The sequence below is a fragment of the Pan troglodytes genome, chromosome 1 (assembly GCF_028858775.2).
Source record: "Pan troglodytes isolate AG18354 chromosome 1, NHGRI_mPanTro3-v2.0_pri, whole genome shotgun sequence".
In the NCBI taxonomy this organism is placed as follows: domain Eukaryota; kingdom Metazoa; phylum Chordata; class Mammalia; order Primates; family Hominidae; genus Pan; species Pan troglodytes.
The window spans coordinates 87,029,711-87,048,863 of record NC_072398.2 but is presented as its reverse complement, the minus strand read 5'-3'; the positions used below and the strand labels follow the sequence as shown (position 1 = coordinate 87,048,863).

Below are 19,153 nucleotides of genomic sequence, written 5' to 3'. Positions count from 1 at the left end.
GGCTTTTAAATGTTAAAACCCTCCCTAAAGGCACCCCATAAGCCCTATTACACAAGTCACATACGAACAAAAAGCGCCTAAGATAGTCCTCCATTTGGGCGCAGTCTTGCCTTCTGAGAAAGGGGACTCTAAGAATTAATGAGGGCCCAGATCTGGGATATCTGGGACAAGACTTGGGCCTTCCTGGTAAAACACGAAAACAAAACAATAAACACGGCCCCTCCCCCCTCTCCAAAAACAAAAACAAAAACTTCAAGGCCATGCCGCCGCGGCCATCAGTAGCTCCGGCTCAGAATTTGACCGTTAAAAAAAGGAAACTAGGCTGAGCGAGGGCACCTCAGATCCCGGCGGTCTGGGGCCGGGGCGAAGTTGCCGGCGTCGCGCGGCCGGGGGCGCGGGCAGGGCCGGGAGCGACTCTCCCGGGGACTTTCACCTGCTCGGCTGGCAGCTCGGGCAGCGCGGGGGCGGACCCGGCGGCGGGCGGGGCCTCTGAGCCCGGCGGGAGGAGCCGGCCTGGGCCCGCCCCACAGGAGGAGCCGCTGGCTGGCGGTTGATCCAGCGTCTCCGTGACAGGCACCCTGCTCCGCCGCCACCGCCACCGCCACCGCCACCGTCGCCTTTTCTTCTTCGTCCCGGGCGGTGCGTTCCACTGCTCTGGGGCCGGCGCCGCGCCCAGTGCCGCTTCGGGCCGCAAGCCCCACCGCTCCCCTCCCCGGGCAGGGGCGCCGCGCAACCCGCTCCCGCCGCCACCTCCTCCCCTGCCGCCCTCCTAGCCGGCAGGAATTGCGCGACCACAGCGCCGCTCGCGTCGCCCGCATCAGCTCAGCCCGCTGCCGCTCGGCCCTCGGCACCGCTCCGGGTCCGGCCGCCGCGCGGCCAGGGCTCCCCCTGCCCAGCGCTCCCAGGCCCCGCCACGCGTCGCCGCGCCCAGCTCCAGTCTCCCCTCCCCGGGGTCTCGCCAGCCCCTTCCTGCAGCCGCCGCCTCCGAAGGAGCGGGTCCGCCGCGGGTAACCATGCCTAGCAAAACCAAGTACAACCTTGTGGACGATGGGCACGACCTGCGGATCCCCTTGCACAACGAGGACGCCTTCCAGCACGGCATCTGCTTTGAGGCCAAGGTGAGGGGGCTCCGGGGAGGATGCTACCTGTGGTGGCGGTTGGGGGGGCATGTTTGAGTGGATGGGATGCACAGCCGTCCTGGACCCAGAGCTGGCGGGCTAGGCCGATTTGGGGGCCTTTCTCTTAGGGAGGGTAACTCTCCCTTCTGAATCTATAATTCCGCGGGCTCCTGCCCAGAACTGCTCAAGAGCAACTGCAAAGTTTGAGCGGTATTGCCTCACCTCCCCCTTCCCACCTGCAGACTCCCCCATCCTTACCCGCCTAGGACTGGATTGAGTTACTTCCCGGATCCCTCCTCCAGAGGAGAAGCCGGCAAGTGAGCGCAGCCTGGGCATCTGGTCGTTTAGAATCGGTTTAAGGAAGCTCTGGTGTTATTTACCTGCTGGGCTCCCAGGGAGAGGTGCTTTCAGGAAGGTCTTTTAAAAGAGGAATGCCTGCTTCCTAATTGAAGAAAAGAATACATATTTTTTTTTTTTAAACTCCAGGTAACCGGGTCTAGGTGTCAGAGTCACTTCCTAAATGGCTAATTTGCCAGACTCCTCTGCATGTGCCAGTCACTGAAGGGAGTGGTGAAAGCTACCCATTTGCTAGTTTTGTGGCTTAATGTTAAGTTTCAGCATCTAGTAGGGAACTGTTGCTGAAGAATTTAGCAGAGAGGACTGGAATTTCAGCGCTGAGGTCGGAGCCCCAGGTCCACCGTTGGGGGAGGGGTGGAGCAGAAGCCTCGGCCCTGGACCATCAGGTGTGAGCAAGGCTGACCCCCTGTGATGCACCTCCCTGAGTGAGGAGTTCTGGCTTCTGAAATTGCAGTGGCGGTTCCCACTGCCCATCACCAGGAAAGAGTGCTTTTTCTGTGGAACAGTGTTCTGCTCTTCCTTCAAGCCACTTGACCTCCTCTGTGACGTAGAGAGACCCAGGGACTTTCGGCACCTACAGTGTGCCTGTCGGTGGAAAAGTATTGTCCGCCTAAGTAGGCTGGGTCTTGCTGGTTTTGAAAACGTTGTACTTTGGATGTGGCGACAGTTTGACTCTTTGTTCTCTTTCTCTTTCTTGATGGTGTACGTGCAGGCTGTTAGCATCTCACGAAAGGATTATTCCATCAGGTGTCTTCTTCCTTCAATTCACACATTTTTCGAGTATCTGACATGTGCCCAGTGTGGTCAGTTTCTTTAGATTTTTTTCTTTCTCATGTATATGGGTGAATTGGTGAAGCTCACCTTTTTTTCCCCCTGAATAACCTTATCCCAGCCATATTTGCTGGAGCTAGGAGAACTGCCCCGCTTAGTCCCCCGAAACATTAAACCCTGCCGTGGAATGCAGAGCTGAATTACTGGGTATGGCTGGGACAGAGTGGGGCTGCAGCCAAGATCTTATCTTAGTTCTCTCATCTCTCAGAATAGACCTGGTCGGTGGGTCTAAGATGGGATGCTTGGGTTAATTTTTGCCCAGGCCTGTTGATTTGGTGAGCAGAGGTTTTTATTTTAAAGTATGAGTTTTCATCAGGGTCATGATTTAATTTTCTTGGACATACATAAACTGGGAAATTGGCTTGTGTTTTGTTTGGTTCAGCAGTACCCTGTTTTACAAGTAAGGGTAAGAAGGGAGATAAGATTTAAAGTGTTTTTAAGGCTAAGCATGGTGGCTATTGCCTGTAATTCCAGCACTTTGGGAGGCCAAAGTGGGAGGATCGCCTGAGCCCAGGAGTTAGAGACTGCAGTGAGTTATGATTGCACCACAGCACTCCACCCTGGGTGACAGAATGAGACCCTGTCTCAGATAGATAGATAGATAGATAGATAGATAGATAGATAGATAGATAGATAGTGTATTTTAAGCCTTTTTATTTTATCACAGTTCAGTCCTCTGCATTTGGTCCCTAAAACCTAGTGTGCATAAGAATAATCAGGTGAGGGGGTTAACAAGTTTGAGTCTTGCCACACCCCAATTTTAATTTGATACATCTTGGGGGAGCCCAGGACTATGTATCTTTAACAAGCATTCCAGGTGATTTAATGCAGGTGATTGTGGCCAGACTTTGAGAAATATTGGGCTTGAGGGTTGCCTCCAATTTGCCGGATCTTACTCTCCCTTTCCCAAATGTACTGTTTCTTTTCTAAGCAAATGTCTGGGGGCTGTGTGATGTAGTTCCTATAGTAACTTCCCTGGATTCACAGGCAGTGGTGGTCAGTGAAAGGAGAGGGAGCCGCAGTTGGTTCAAGCTGTTTTCCCAATGCGAATGAGAAATAGGGGACCAAGGATCCTTCTTTGAGAGAGGTGAGGCAGAGAAGAAAGGACAAGAGCATACGGTAAGGGGAGTGGTGGAACTTCTTTGGGCAAAGGCTGACTTTGAGGACCAGGTCCTAACTCCCAGATCTTTGTAATTGATGCTGCACCCTGGCACATTCAAACGCCATGTTAGTCAAGACCTAAGCAGAGGTGGAAGCACGAGCTTTTCTGTCCTACATGCTCCTGGTAAGAGCCTTCTCTGGCTGTTTTCCACATCCCTGCAGAGCAGTGTCTATGCAACTGCACAATCACTGGGATTTCAGGGTTAAATCCACATCGCAGTCTTCCCTTGTTTTGGAAAAATGCAGGCTGGAAAATGCAAATGTATTATTGTTGCCTTGTCAGGTACCCTTGGAAAATGAGTGCAGCTCTTTCTCTCCCAAGGGCTGGCAGTTTTTCGGAATCAACATTGGATTGAGTGTTCCTTTGGACGTATGCCACTCATTTTCAGGGTTCTGCAGAGATTGAAAGGTGTGGGGTTAGGATCGAAGGGCATCTGGGTGGCAGAGGTTCTGTGCACTTAAAAACCCATGCATTTAGTTATCAAGTGCAATCCCAGATTTTTTTCACCTGCAGTACCTCATTTAATTCTCACTACTTCCCTAGGAGATGGGTCTCCTTATGTCTATTTTATAAACGAGGACATAGGCTCAGGGAGGTTGTTGCGTGCCTTAGTGCTCACAGTTGTGTATGACAAAGCCAAGATTTAAGCCTGGGGCTTTGACTTCAGACTCCCAAATCCAGTGCCTTTTCATTCAATAATTTTTATGGAATATTCACTCTATGTTGGCCACGGGTTTGAGTCACAGCTCTCTAGTGGAGTGTTCTCAGGTTGCTGGCCTCTAGAACTCTGGTACAGGAAATTATTCAAACATTTATTTATTTATTTATTTTGAGATGGAGTTTTGCTCTTGTTGCCCAGGCTGGAGTGCAATGGCATGATCTCAGCTCATCACAACCTCCAACTCCCAGGTTCGAGTGATTCTCCTGCCTCAGCCTCCTGGGTAGCTGGGATAACAGGCATGCGCCACCATGCCCAGCTAATTTTGTATTTTTCGTAGAGATGGGGCTTTCTCCGTTTTGGTCAGGCTGGCCTCGAACTCCCGACCTCAGGTGATCTGCCTGCCCCAGCCTCCCAAATGTTGGGATTACAGGTGTGAACCACTGCGCCCGGCTCAAACTTTTAATGCTTGGCTGTTTCCAGATTTCCCTTTGGGCTGAGAGCTGCTTGCCAGGGAAACCTGTTGTCTGTGTTCAGAGTGGGTACCTGGCTTACTGACTGATGCTGGTGGGTGGGTAAATCTCACATGCCCTGAGAGCCTATGGCTCCTTAGTACCTGCCTCCTGATCTCCCAGTATGTCTTCCTGGTGGCCAGTGCCATCAACTGACTGTCTCTCCTCTCTTGGTGAGAAAGAGACTTTTAATGCTATGGGTACAAAGGATAATAAGAGTATTAATAATAGTTATATCTTATATCTGTAGGTGATTTTTGATTTGCATTGGACTTCTACATACAAAGACTTTTCCTCTTATAGAGACAGGCACAGGCACATTAGTGTTATCTCGATTTTTCAGACCAAAAAATGGAGATCAGAGAGATTAATTTGTCCAGAGTTGCAAATTGGTGTATCAGTTAATGATATTTATTGAGCACTTACTATGTGCCATACATTATTCTAGCCCCTGCCTCACTTAATCCTCACACTCCAGGGCTTTTGACTCCAGGTCCATGGTTCTTTCACCTCCTCCAAGGCTCACTCAAACCTGAAGTATTAATAGTTGCTCCCTTTGTAGTCCTAACACTCATTGCCTAGATTGTTCCCTTATATCTGCGTGTATGATACAGATGGTCAGAACTGGAAAGCACCATGGCTCATCTAGTACAACCCCCTCACCCCATCATTGTACAGATGAGGAAATTGAAGTTTGGAGGGGAAGTCATGGACCCAAGGTCACATAGTCAGATAATAACAGAACCAGGACTTATCCCTGGTTCCCTGGCTTCAAACTGGTTTCAGTTATCCATCACTTCAAAACAAACGACCTCAAGACTCAGTAGCTTGAAACAATAACTGTTTAATTTGCTTATGAATCATGGCTCAGGAATTCAGGCAGGGCTTGGCTGGGCTGTTCTTCTGTTGCTTATGGCGTTGACTGGATCACTCACTTTGCTGCATTCATCCACAGCTAGGCTGGAATGTTCAAGACGGCTTCACTCATATGACTGTGCCTTGGTCGTCCTTCACGTGACTATTCTCTTCACTGGCTGGCTTGGATTTCCTCACAGCATGGTGGCCCTTTTGTTTGGCAGCTGGTTTTCAGTAGGGGGTGTTCCAAGCAGGAAAGCAGAAGCTCTTAAGGCTGGGTCTTTCTGAGTTACATAGGGTCACTTCTGCCACATCCTGTTGGTCAAAACAGGCTATTAGGGAAGAGACATAAGCCCTACTTCTTGATGGGGGAATGTCAAGTTCACATTGCAAGATTGCACGTGGGATGAGAGATATTGCTGAAGCTGTTTACCACACAAAATTCTGTTTTTTCCTCTCTGCATATATCTTCTCTGGTGATATGGAATGTTCTTTGAGGACCTTGCCTCATGCCTTGGTGTATCTCCCCCTCCCAAGCCTCAACATCAGGTACAAACAAAGTCACAATGAAAAATTGTCAAGTGGAAGAAATGACCAATTGTGGAAAGTCTGAAAGCAGTAAATATCATTGCTGAGTGATTTTGTGGCTTGGGAGCATTTGGTCAGATTGAAGCTGAATTCTCTGGCTATATTTCCTTCCTTGCTACCTGGCTTCATTGGTTGATGGTTTCCCTGATGTGGATTTTAGAGATTCCAGTAACCTCAGCAGGATATCTGTGGATGCCTCTTAAACATACTGCCATGAAGGCCTCCAGATGAATGACATTTGGTCACCATAAATGGGGTATCCCTGACTCGTCTGAGCCTGCATGGCATGGTACAGAGCTCTCAGAACCCATTCCACTATACACTGGGTGTTTATGTCCCCTTTCTCCCTTCTCTCCACCCAGACTAAGGGTCCTGTCTTCCAGGGTTCTGGAACAGTAGCAATTCGGATTAAGGGTCTGATGTATTTTCTGATGTCATCATTAAGGAGGAGACGTAGTTCACTTTCTTATGCTTTTCCAGATGCTTTTAAAAACACTTATCTTCTGCCCAGACTACTTTTTTTTTTGGTGGGGGGCAGTGAGTTCCAAAGATACAGTACTGCTCTGAAATGACACCTATTTTATTTGTCCTTACATTGCTCTCAGGTGTCCCAGTATGTTCCTCCACACCTGGTATCTTGGGATTTGATGGACAAGTCTATTTCCACGTTAGCTGTACATTTCATGATTTTATGGCTTTCAGTCATAGTTCCTTTGCCCACAATGTCCCAGTCCTTTTTAGTGGTCAAAATCATGCAGCCACATCTAATGATGACCTTTGCCAGTTATCTATACTAATCAGACTTGACTCACTGTTTACTATTGCCTACTCATAATGCAGCTACTCCCAAGACTCAAACTTTCAGAATGCTTTCGCTGGCTATAATTACCTGCCTTCCCTTTATACCTTTGTTGCCTTGAGGATGCTCTTAGCTCCTCAGTGACCTTTTTGCTGCCCTTGTCCTGCTGTCTACCCTCCCCAGCAGCCTGGGACCATGCCCATGGCTGTTCCTTCCTGCCTTTTTGCCCTACCCTGCAAACTTGATCTTTCCTACTTTTCTTCTTCCTTTCTGTTTTTGGAAAAGACCATTTATATATTTTCTTTGGAGAATGTCTATTCTGATCCTTTGCTCATTTAAAAGTTGGATTGGCTTTTTACTATTGAGTTCCCTCCTTTCTAATAGTTTTATTGAGATGTAGTTCACATACCATATAATTCACTAATTTAAAATGTATAATTTAGTGATTTTTAAGATATTACAGATCTGTACTATCAGCACCACAGTCAATTTTAGAACATTTTCATCACATTAAAAAGAAACACTAGGCCGGGCGCGGTGGCTCACTGCTGTAATCCCAGCAGTTTGGGAGGCCAAGGCGGGTGGATCACTTGAGGTCAGGAGTTCAAGACTAGCCTGGCCATCATGGTGAAACCCCATCTCTACTAAAAATACAAAATTAGCTGGGCATGGTGGCACACACCTGTGATCCTTACCCCCTGCGTCTGCCCAGCCCTGAACAGCCACTAATCTACTTGCTGTCTCTAGATTTGCCTATTCTGGACATTTCATATTTATGGAATTATACAATATGTGGTCTTTTGTGTCTGACTTCTTTGCCTTAGTGTCGTGTTTCAGGGTTCATCTATAATTTATCAGTACTTAATTCTTTTATATGGCTAGATAATATATCATTGTATGGATATACCACATTCGGTTTGTTCATTCATCAGCTGAGGCACATTTAGGTTGTTTCCATTTTTGCCTCTTAAAAATAATGCTATAAACATTCATGTACAAGTTTTTGTGCAGGCATGTTTTTATTTTTATTTTTTAAAATTTATCTTGGGTAAAAGTAAAATGGCTGGGTCCCATGGTAACCATGTGTGACCATTTGTGGGACTTCCAATGTGGCTGGATCGTTTTACCTTTCCACCAGCAGTGTGTTCATATCTTCACCAATGCTTGTTGTCTGACTTTTTGATTCTAGCCATCCTCCTGGGTGTGAAGTGGGATTTCATCATAGTTTTGATTTGCATTTCCCTTTTGAACAACATAGAATATCTCCTCATTCCCTAGCAAGCAGACTCAGAGAAAAAAAAAAAGACCATCTTTTCATGTGTTTTTTGGCCATTTATATATTTTCTTTGGAGAAATGTCTATTCTGATCCTTTGCCCATTTAAAAGTTGGATTGGCTTTTTTACTATTGAGTTGTAAGAGTTCTTTATATATTCTGGATTCAAATCCCTTATATAGATTTGCAATATTTTTACCCATTCTGTGGTCTTTTCACTTTCTTGATATTGTCCTTTGAAACACAAAGTTTTAAATTTTGGTGAAGTCCAATTTTTTTCTTTTTCCCTCATTTTGAGATCCATCTGCCTTCCATGTCCTGTTAGTCTGCCCTTGTCCTCTTAATTATGCCCTTCACTCCCCACCCCCACCCTGGCACGGTTACATCTCCTGGGCACTGGCTTACTCCTCCCTGCCTAAGAGTATGCTATGGCCTTCCCTGTATGAAATATCTCTTCTTTCCACCTCTTTCTTTAATTAACATGTTGTCTTTCTCCTCCTTTCACAGCTAAGCCTTGTGAGACAGTACTCCACCCTCTGCAGTATCTCAGTCTTCATTCAGTCCCTGGCCGCTTCCTTCCAACTTCTGTCCTGGCTGCTGTACTGAAATTGCTCTGCTGCCCCCTTCTCTATCCTCATCCTTTTTGACTTTTCTTCCTGAGCTGCCTGTCCTAGTCCTCCGTGGAATGCCTCATTGGGCTCTCTGTGCCTGCTTGCAGTCAGCCAGCCCCTTGCCCCTGCCCATACCTCCTTCTTTTGTGGCTGTGCTACCTCCTCCCTTTGCCCTCTACTGTGAGTGCTCCATTCCCTCTCCTTTGGATTCTGTCTACTCCCACTCTTCTGTTATGCAGGCTGCTGGCTCTCTACTTCAGTCCAGACTCCACATCTTTATGCGCAGCTTCCTGCTGGCCATCTGTACCTGAATGTGTTGCTGTCCCTATCACTCAACAAGCTGGAAATCGAATTTCTCTTCTGACTTCATTGTCTTTTAACGACCCCACCATCCTCTTGGGCACATGGGCCTGATACTTTAAAGTACTCCTTGTATTCTTTGATTTAACAGCCAACTCAAATTTGCTGTTTACTGGGTACCTATGATGTCCAGGCTCTACTCTCCTGTACCCCACATCAAGTCAGGTGCCAAATCCTCTTGAATGTTCCCAGTGACATCAATCCACGCACCCTGGCTGGTCCATCACCCGTTCAGATGCTCCACCCCCTCCCCTGTTATCAGGGCCATCAATAACCTTCTGAAGGCCTCCAGTGCCCCACTTGTTCTCTGATCCCCCTCATCCCTTAAACTTTTGCCCTATCAATTTTCTTGAAATGGTTATCCTCCCACTCAAAAACATGAAAAGTTTCTGTACCTACTATATTAGAACCAAAATTCTTAGTATGATATTCAAGGCTGTTTTTGAACAATTCCCTTTAATCACCCTGGGCTTCAACCCAACTGTAGTACCCACCATTCCCTTAACCCTCACTGCAGTTTCCTACCCAGTTCACAAGTCACTCCGTGAAGTGGATGTTACCAGTCCCACCTGCTTTGTATTAGAGCTGCTTGCCCTGTCCAATTTTCATCCCTACATTGTCATTGTCAGGGTCCATGTCACTCTGCCCCCGTGTCTTCCACAGCCCTGAGTACAGTGCCTTGCACACAGAAAATGTATTTTGAATGAAAGAGATGCTCCCTATAAGATGGCCAGGACCCTCCTGGGTCACCCAATGGTGAGAGGTGCCTTAATTGACTCTACACTCCTCCCCACCATTTCTCTTGCTTTAGTCTAGTAACTTCCGGTTCCCAGTGGCTTGAGGGACCCCCCGGCATGGCCTCTTTCTGATAACCCCAATCTCACACAGTGCTGATTCCTTCCAATGAAAATACCAAGTAAGCATTTTTTTTTTCCTGAATTAAATAAAATTCCATTGATGGATGTCCAATGGAATTAGAATCTGAATATAGAACATATGGCCAATTTCAGGAGTAGGTAATTGTCATTTCTCAATTGTCATTTATGTAAGAAACATTTTCAACTTGTTTTCTCATTAATGAATTGATGTCTTTTTTTTTTCCTAATTCATGGTTTATTTTCTGTAATTTGCTACTTTGCAATTTTTATGACATGAATTTGGTTGGTAGCATAGCATGGCATGAATTCAGGAGCCAAACTGTGTTTGGGTTCAAATCCTGGCTCTATCCCTCACTTGCTACTTGACTTTGTGTGAGTTATGTAACATCTTTCCTTTAGCGTTCTCATTTGTAAAAAGAGGATACAAATATCTCATACTTCGTAGGGTTAATGGGAGGATTGAATCAGTAGTACCTGTAAATGGCCTAGCACCGTGCATGACACAGAGTTGGCTGCTGTTTTTATTATTGTTGTTAAGTCCTACAAGTTGCAATTTAGTTTCATCTGTGCATGGTTTTAATCTATAGAATATTCAGACACTCTGTTCTTTTATAAGTCAGAGGCCTAGTCATGTATTATCTTCATTATACATGCCTGCTTAAAAAATCTAGCTGCAGCTACTCTGATTCCTAAAGTTGCAAATCAGACAGCGTGACTACTTTGTGGGCTTAAAATAGCTGTCAGCCTCTTTGGGAAGGAATAAAAAGGGGTTAACTAGGTTCTGGTGCATGCCACCATCACATTTGTTCCAGCCCTTTAATCCTTGTCAGGATTAAAAATCACAGAATCTTAAGTACGGTATTGTCTGTCTTCACTTGTCTTTCTCTGAATTTCTTGGATAAATATTTCTTTAAGCAGAGGTAATCTAAGCAGAAGGAATCTTCTATCATGGGATTAATTAATACCTTGTGATGCTTACATTTCCCTTTACAATTTTTATATTCAGCATCATGTTTCCTTTTAAGCACTGGAGCAGTTGGCTTTAAAAGTTATTTAAAATGGCACTTCCAGCAAGTTCAGTGCCCAGAGGGTGCTGGAACACTTTAGAATTCCTACTCCGTTAGTTAGAAAACTAACCCCTGTTAGTTTTCTCTAGTGAGGCTTCTGTGTCTTACCCCTTTATGGTCCATCCATGAAAACTGAGGAGAGGGGCTACCCCCATTTATTCTTGAAACAAAGTGCTTTCCAGGGGGAACTTGTTTAAATGAGCAGCGTTGAGTATTGAATAAGACCTGGGAATCCCTACCAAGGGGCCTGCCCTTGGGAGTAAGGGGGTGACCAAGAAGGGAGCACTCCCCTAACCCCACGGCACCCTGTAACATTCTGAATTCCCTTAGCATGTGAGTGTGTTGGGGAGAGAGAAAGGAGACAGGGAGGAGAACATGAGAAGTGCTGTTTGCATGCTTGCAGAATTATCATGCATCCCATGTTCTGCGCTGTTCTTCCCTGCTAGTTCTATGTGTGCATTGCTTGTCTCCTTAATTAGGCTACAAGCACCTCAGAGGTCAAGGGGACTCCCTAACTTACTTGCCTCATGCTAGCCACATCATAGAAAGATAACATTATAATTACTGTCATTTAGAAAGCGCTTACTGTGTTCCAGGCACTGTGCCAAGCTCTTTCTATGAAACGATTAATTTAATTCTCCCAACAACCATGCTAGTTAAGGTATTATCATTATTTGTATCTTATAGATGGAGAAGCCAAGGCATAGAGAGGCAGAGTAACTTGCTCATGGTCTACATCTAGTAGTGGGTAGATCCCAGAGTCAAACACAGGTAGTGTGGCTCAGGGTGTCTCCATTGTTAACTCTTGTGCTGTATGTCATTCAAAATACCAAGAGCTAATGTTTATCAAGTGCTCACTGTGTTCTGTGCATTGTTCTAAGCATTTTACATGTATTAACTAATTTAATCTTTACAGTGGCCCCTATCCCATGGGGATAGGTTTTATTGTTCCAGTTTTTCAGAGGAGGGTCTTTTAGGTTGGATTGAATAGGCAAATGGTCTGTTAAAGGTGACCTTAGTCCTTTCCATTGTGGCTATGTCCGGGACCCAGGTCTGCTGTTCTGTGCCATTGGGCAACGGGTCACCTGTAAAGACTTTTCTGGACCATGTTGATGTTGTCCAGATGAAGAAATGAGGCATCAGTGAGTAGGTGGAAATGCTGGAGAATGGGAAGGAGAGGAGCTCTGGGAGGCCCTTCCTGGAGGGTGTTATTCTTGGCTGGGCTCTTGCCTGTGCATTTCCTGTCCAGTGTGGCATTTCACTCCTTTCAATGCCCATGCCCTTTTCCTTGCCTTTCCCAGCTTTTTTTTTTTTTTTTTTTTTCCTTTTGAGATGGGATTTTACTTTGTTGCCCAGGCTGGAATACAGTGGCATGATCATGACTCATTGCAGCCTTGACCTCCTGGGGCTCAGGTGATCCTCCCAGCTCAGCCTTTCAAGTAGCTGGGACTACAGGCATGTGTCACCATGCCTGGCTAAGTTTCATCTCTCTCTCTCTCTCTATATATATATTTTTTTTGTAGAGATGGATTTTCACCATGTTGCTCAGACTGGTCTGGAACTCCTAGGCTCAAGTGATCTGCCCGCCTCAGCCTCCCAGAGTGCTGGAATTACAGGTGTGAGCCACTGTGCCTGGCCCCACTTCTATTTTTTTCCTTTATTCCATTTTTGAAAAACCTTTTATTTTAAGCTCAGGGGCACATGTACAGGTTTGTTGCATAGGTAAACTTGAGTCATGGGGGTTTGTTGTACAGATTATTTCATCACTCAGGTATTAAACCTAGGACTCATTAGTTCTTTTTCCTGATCCTCTCCCTCTTCCCAACCTCTACCCTCTGAAAGGCCACAGTGTGTGGTGTTCCCCTCTATGTGTCCATGTGTTCTCATCATTTAGCTCCCACTTATAAGTGAGAACATGCAGTATTTGTTTTTTTTTTTTTTTGTTCCTGCATTAGTTTGCTAAGGATAATGGCTTCCAGCTCCATCTATGTCCCTGCAAAGGACATGATCTCGTTCTTTTTCATGGCTGCATAGTATTCCATGATGCATATGTACCACATTAGCTAGTCTATCTATCATTGATAGGCATGTAGGATGGTTCTTTGTCTTCACTGTTGTGAATAATGCTGCAATGAACATACACATGCATGTGTCTTTATAATAGAATGATTTATATTTCTTTAGGTACATACCCAGTAATGGGATTGCTGGGTCAAATGTATTTCTGTCTTTAGGTCTTTGAGGAATCGCCACACTGTTTTCCACAATGGCTGAACTAATTTATACTCCCACCAACAGTCTATAAGGGTTCCTTTTTCTTTACAACCTTGCCAACATCTGTTATTTTTTGACTTTTTAGTAATACCCCTTTTGACTGGTGTTAGATGGTATCTCATTGTGGTTTTGATTTGCATTTCTCTAATGATCAGTGATGTTGAGCTTTTTTTGCATATGTTTATTGGCCCACCTCTATTTTTGAGGACAAGTTCTCTCCACTCAGAGGCCCCACGGTGCCTCTGGTAGAGTACAAAACGCTGAAAAGGTCATTCCCAGAGATGTTGCCTTTTGGATTGGAAATCTCAGTCCACCATGCACAATGGAAAAGCTCCTTGGTTGTGTCCTTTTTTTCTATCTTGACTGTAAACTCTTTGCTTTTTCTTTTGGTTTCTTTGGGTGGGAAGAAGCACTCATGTAGAAGCATTTTATTGTTCTGTGGAGAGGAAGATTCATGTCTCCTGTGGGCCAAGTGACAGATAACATATTATCTTGCGTCCATGCTATTTTCCATAAACACACATAGCCTCCGCTGTAACTACATTTTCAAATTGGCAATTTTTTTATTTGGAGACAGGGTCTCACTATATTGCCCAGTCTGGTCTCGAACTCCTGGGCTCAAGCAATCCTCCTGCCCCGGCCTCCCAAAGTGCTAGGATTACAGGTGTGAGCCACTGTGCCTGGCCTCAAATTGGCTCTTTAATGTGGCTAGATTTCTTAAATTTGGCAGCCCAGATTAAACAGACTATATTCTGGGCACCTGTATCCAAAATATGATTGAAATTTTACCTTTCCTCAAAGTCACGTAAATGCATTTTTTTCCTCCTCCAGATAAGCATTTTGCAGCTTCCACAGATGAAGGAAATCACCGCAAATTCCTTTGATTAATTACAGCAGGTGTTTTCAGTCTTTGGAGTAATCAGAATCACCTGAAAACTAATAAAAATACAGAGGCACAGGCTTATTGAAGTAGCATAGGGCCTGAGTGTCTTTACCAAGTTTTCCACCATGTGATTCTGATGAACACTTCAGTTTGAGACCCACGGCATTAGAGCACTGGTTCTTAAACTCAGCTGCTCATTGGAATCTCTGTGGAGTTATAAAAACAAAATAATAGCTAAGTACTCCTAGTGATTTTGATTCAGTTATTATGCAGTGCAACCTGGGCATTGTGATTTTTCTGTCTTCTGTTTCTTTGCTGAGACTTTTGACTTTTTAATTGGTTTCAAGCATATTCATAATTGCTTGTTGAAGCATTCTTAGGACTGCTTTAAGACCCATGTCAGGTAATTCTAATATTATCTGTCATCTTGGCGTTGGCTTCTGTTGATTGTCTTTTCTCATTCATGTTGAGATTTTCTTGGTTCTTGGAGTGATGAATGATTTTTGATTGAAACCTGGACATTTTGGATATTATGTTATGAGCTTTGGATCTTATTTAGATCTTCTGTTCTAGCAGGAGAGCCTCACTACTCTCAGGTGGTGGTAGAAGTCTAGCTTATCCACTAGGCCTCAGCTGATACCACCCTGGTTGGAAAGGGCAGGGGCACCTCATTACTGATTCCACATGACAACCACTAATGCTGGCCTTAGTACCACTGGGGTGGTGGCAAAAGTTCAAGGTCTCCACTTGGTCTCCTCTGACACCCCAGCAAGGAGGTGGAGGAGGCTTTGTGTTGCCAGGTGAGGTGGATGTTCCGGCTTCCCATTTGGTGTTGCCACTATCAGGAGCGAGGTAAGACTGGAACATCTTATTACAGCCTGATGAGGCAGAAGTCCAGTTTCCCCACTCGGTTGGTGAGATTGGGCCACAGTTTTTTTCCTTTTCTCTTTTTCTTCTTTTTTGAGACAGGGTCTCACCCTGTCACCTGTGCTGGAGTGCAGTGGCATGATCATGGCTCACTGAAGCCTCAACCTCCCAGGCTCAAGTGATATTCCTGCCTCAGCCTCCCTGGTAGCTGAGACTACAGGTGGCCTGGCTAAATTTTGGATTTTTTGTAGGGTTTTGCCATGTTGCTCAGGCTGGTCTGGAACTCCTGGGCTCAAGTGATCCACCTGCTTCAGACTCCCAAAGTGCTAGATTACAGATGTGAGCCTCTGTACCCAGCCCATAGTGTTTTCTATGGTATTTTTCTGGAATGGAGCTGTTGCTGTTGAACAATTTTTATTGTCATACTGTGCTGCCCCTTTCCTGGTCATTTGGTTAGAGAGAACAGGCTTTCTTGGGACCTTTTTTGTTTTGTCTGTTTCTATTGGTGTTTCCAGGTCTCCAGCTTCTCCAGCAACCAGTCTGGGAGATGTGAGGCAAAAAGAAAATGCAGGGAACTTGCTGCTATGCCATCTCTTGGGTGCTGAGGTCCCCAGCTTGTCTGTCTTCTCTCCATCTTTCAGATTCTTCTCCTGCTTGTTTTATGTATAATGTCTGGAGTTTTTAGTTCTATTTCAGAGGAATAGGGGAAGGTATATCTAGTTCATTTTTGTGGAAGTGGGAATTCTCCATATTGGGAGCCTCCCCAGATAATTCTAATCAAATCAAATCAAGCAGGAAAATTTAAGAATCATAGGGTGAAAACATTGGAGCAGGCAAAGGAAGTTTCAATGGGAAGACCAAGAAGAACTGGGGTCCTCCCCAAGTGGTGGTCTTTATGAATCACTCTGTACTCCCTCATAAATTCTTATTTCACTAATATCCACTTTCCTCCCCTGGGTTTGTTGCATTCTCCTTAGATTTCTTTCTTCATATAGCCCTTTCCGAGTCTGACTCCTGTTCCCTGAATTTGCATTCCTAAATGCAGATGTAGAAATGGATCCAGTCTATAGGAAGCATTTATTGTGCATCTACCATATTTGGGACACAGTGCTTAGTGTTGAAGGCCAGAGAGAGATGAGACAAGATGGTGACTTGAAGGATGTCAGCCTCACTGGGAAGATACTGACACGTGGAAAGATAGGCACATTATATTATTAGGTATTAATCACATACTATGTGCTGGGCATTCTGCTTGGTGTTTTATAAACTTCCTGATTTAATTCTTCCAACTGTGCTGCCAGATGGGTGCTATTTTTCCTCTTTTATAGTTGCTGCTACTGAGGGTCTGTCAAATCAAGTGACTTGCCCAAGTTCACTTCATATCCAATTCTGGACAAAAATGAGCTCAAGGCTTTGGTGCTGAAATGAGGTCTTGCTTTTCACATGCAGCCATGTTCCACTGAGCTTTCTGTAGAGCATACTCATGGGTGCTGCTGCGATGGGGCAGAGCTCATCCATTTTCCTGGACCCAGAACAACTTTTGGAGGCAGCTGTTAGTGGACTAGTCTGTGGCTTTGGAAGGGGTATTTCAGGGGTTTTAAATGATGATTCTTGAGGTTTTAAAACATCCTTAGCAGCTCTATGGAGAGTGGTGGAGGGGGCAATAATAGGCCTGGAGAGAATGTCCAGGAAGCTCATCCTGTACTGCAGGCACGAGGTGGTAGTGGTCGGAGCTAGGGATATTAGACAACAACTTCCTTTGTGTTTCCAGGCTTTTGTTAATATTTATCCACTGTATATCTGTTATTTCTGTCTTCTATACCCTTCCTTGCCCACCCTGAGTAGCTTTCCCTGGCTGGTGAAATCCTTAAAGAAGCACTGTATCTGACTTGCTTTTGAATTTCCAGAGCTTAGCACAGTGCCTGACACCTTATAGGTGTGCCCTTGGTCTTGAATGAATGAATCAATGCATGAAGTTGATGACAGTCTGGGTACACTGCTTCACTCTTCACCACATTTACTGGGGTGCCTTGGCCAGGAGTGGGATCTCCAACATGGCTCTTACCCACTGTAGTGATTTTGCTTCCCCTGACCAGCCGAACTGTCATCTGAGTCATGTTGGTTATATTTCACAAAACAATTTTATGTAGAGAATCTGATGTTTAATGACTTTCCCCTCCCAGCCATTCCCTTGACAGGATGGTAAAGAGGTTTATGGTGTGGGTCTCATTTTTCTTTTACTAAAGTTGAACTAGCTTGTGGCCTGAAGCTGGCTTTGTAGTTGTAGGCATAGGATGCATACAACAACTCCACGCTCATCTTGTGAGGGTTAGCTCAGCAAATACTAGTTTCTCACCCTCGTCCAACTGTACCTGTGTGCTTCCTTGTATTGCCACAGTACCATTTGACTTATAGTAGTGTTATTTGTGTACCTAGCATAGGGCCCCAAAAGGTGGTTGAACTTTTGTATTTTCTGCAGCACTGACAGAGGGCCTAGTATATAGTAGCCACTCAGTAAAGACACACAGGGGTGGATGAATTCAGCAAGAGTTTGGTGTGTTAGAGTGAGGCTGACATCCCTTGAATGCTATGGATGTCCAGTAGCTCGTGACAGTGATGCCCCTTAGTGAGTCTTTATTTCCTCTTTCCAACAGTAGCTTTAAGTTGTTTTCTGTTAAAAATATGTCTGAAGCATACACTTGAGGCGGCTGACTCACCTCTTCTAGGACAGTCTGAATGCATTGGATGTGCCACGTGGGAGGGAGGCAGCCACCCCCCCATTCTCATTTACACTTTTTTCACTTTACACTAATCTGTCTACTCTTTATTCAGCATGGAAGCTGGGGTCTGAGAGACTGGAATGTGGCCTGGGAGAGTTCAGGACAAGCTGCAATGCCAATCCCATCCTTTGTTGGATCCATGGACTTGAACTAGTCAACTTTCATCTCTTTGTACTTCAGTCCCCCTCATCTGTAAAATAACAGAGCTGATTTAGAACCTAAATCTCAGAGGTGATCTCTGAGGTCTCTTCCAACTCCAGCACTCCATGATTCTATATTTGATTCTTCCCATGTATTCTGCAGACCATCCCCCTTTACCCAGTGAAGTCACATCCCAATTACTTAATGCCCATGTACTGGTTGACAGATCAATTAAAGCAAACAGCCAGAACACAGCCAGACTGCACAGCATTCCACATGCTCCTGGACTGTGTGAAGTGCCCTCTCTCTTTGAGGCGTGGGAGGAGGAAACTTGTGATCTCTGTCTTCCCTTAGTTGTTCATCAATATGTTGTTCAAATGTAACTACACATAAGCAGGATTTATCCATTATTTGTCTTATGTTCTCAAATATTTATACCTTTTGCTGCTCTGTGAAAAAAAATCCTTTAAAGTCTAGTCATCAATTTTACCCTATTGCAGCCAAAAGAGAAGTATTTTGAAAAGCATCAGAACTCTATAGGGTCAAATTCTGCAGAAAGGCAAAGGATAAAAAAGACTTAGTTATGATCTTGGATTTCTGTAGAAATTCAAGCAGGAAGAGGCCGATATGTGCTTGAGAGCCCCAGGGGTTGTCCCAGAAGCCAGGGTCTTGGGCTTAAAAGCTGGCATTGTTGCTTACTGTTTGAGAGCTAACACTTAACCTTGCTGCCTCAGAAACCTAATTTCATGTAACAGTACTTTGCAACCCTGCTGCACCATAGGATCACCTGAGGAACTTATAAAACATGGATACCCACTGCCCCTAGGGATTCTTATTTCATATGTTCAGGCTGGGTTCCTATCATCATTGTAATTTTAAAAGCTCCCAGGTGATTTTGCCATGTGCAGCCATAAGAACTGCTGATGTGTACACAGAATAAGGACATTTGTGAGCAGAACTGGGTTGTTCAGATTATCGAGCCTGATTTATGAGGCCAGAATTTCTTTTTATGGATTGACAATGAGGAACCTAATTGAAAAGAGTTACTGGATATACTTGGGGATACAAAACCAGCACTTATCTCCCTGCAGGTAGGAGGGTGGTGGTGAGGAGGGGGACAGATCTCCATCAGAAGGGT

At 45.1% G+C, this 19,153-nt stretch overlaps 1 protein-coding gene across 8 annotated transcripts in view; it reads left to right on the top strand.

Annotated features, from left to right (window-relative positions):
- The first annotated feature begins 525 nt into the window (after positions 1-525).
- Positions 526-19,153, top strand: part of NOS1AP (nitric oxide synthase 1 adaptor protein) — a 312,797-nt gene continuing 294,169 nt past the window's right edge. For 2 of the 8 annotated variants that reach the window (XM_009436718.5, XM_016931083.4), the window contains exon 1: positions 538-1,118. In XM_009436718.5, coding sequence (XP_009434993.1) covers positions 1,014-1,118 — 105 coding nt within the window. In that variant the 5' untranslated portion in view covers positions 538-1,013. Of the gene's footprint in view, positions 1,119-12,402; positions 12,687-19,153 lie in introns of those variants that run through there. The other 6 variants (XM_016931113.3, XM_063795865.1, XM_016931090.4 and 3 more) reach the window with 6 other exon arrangements.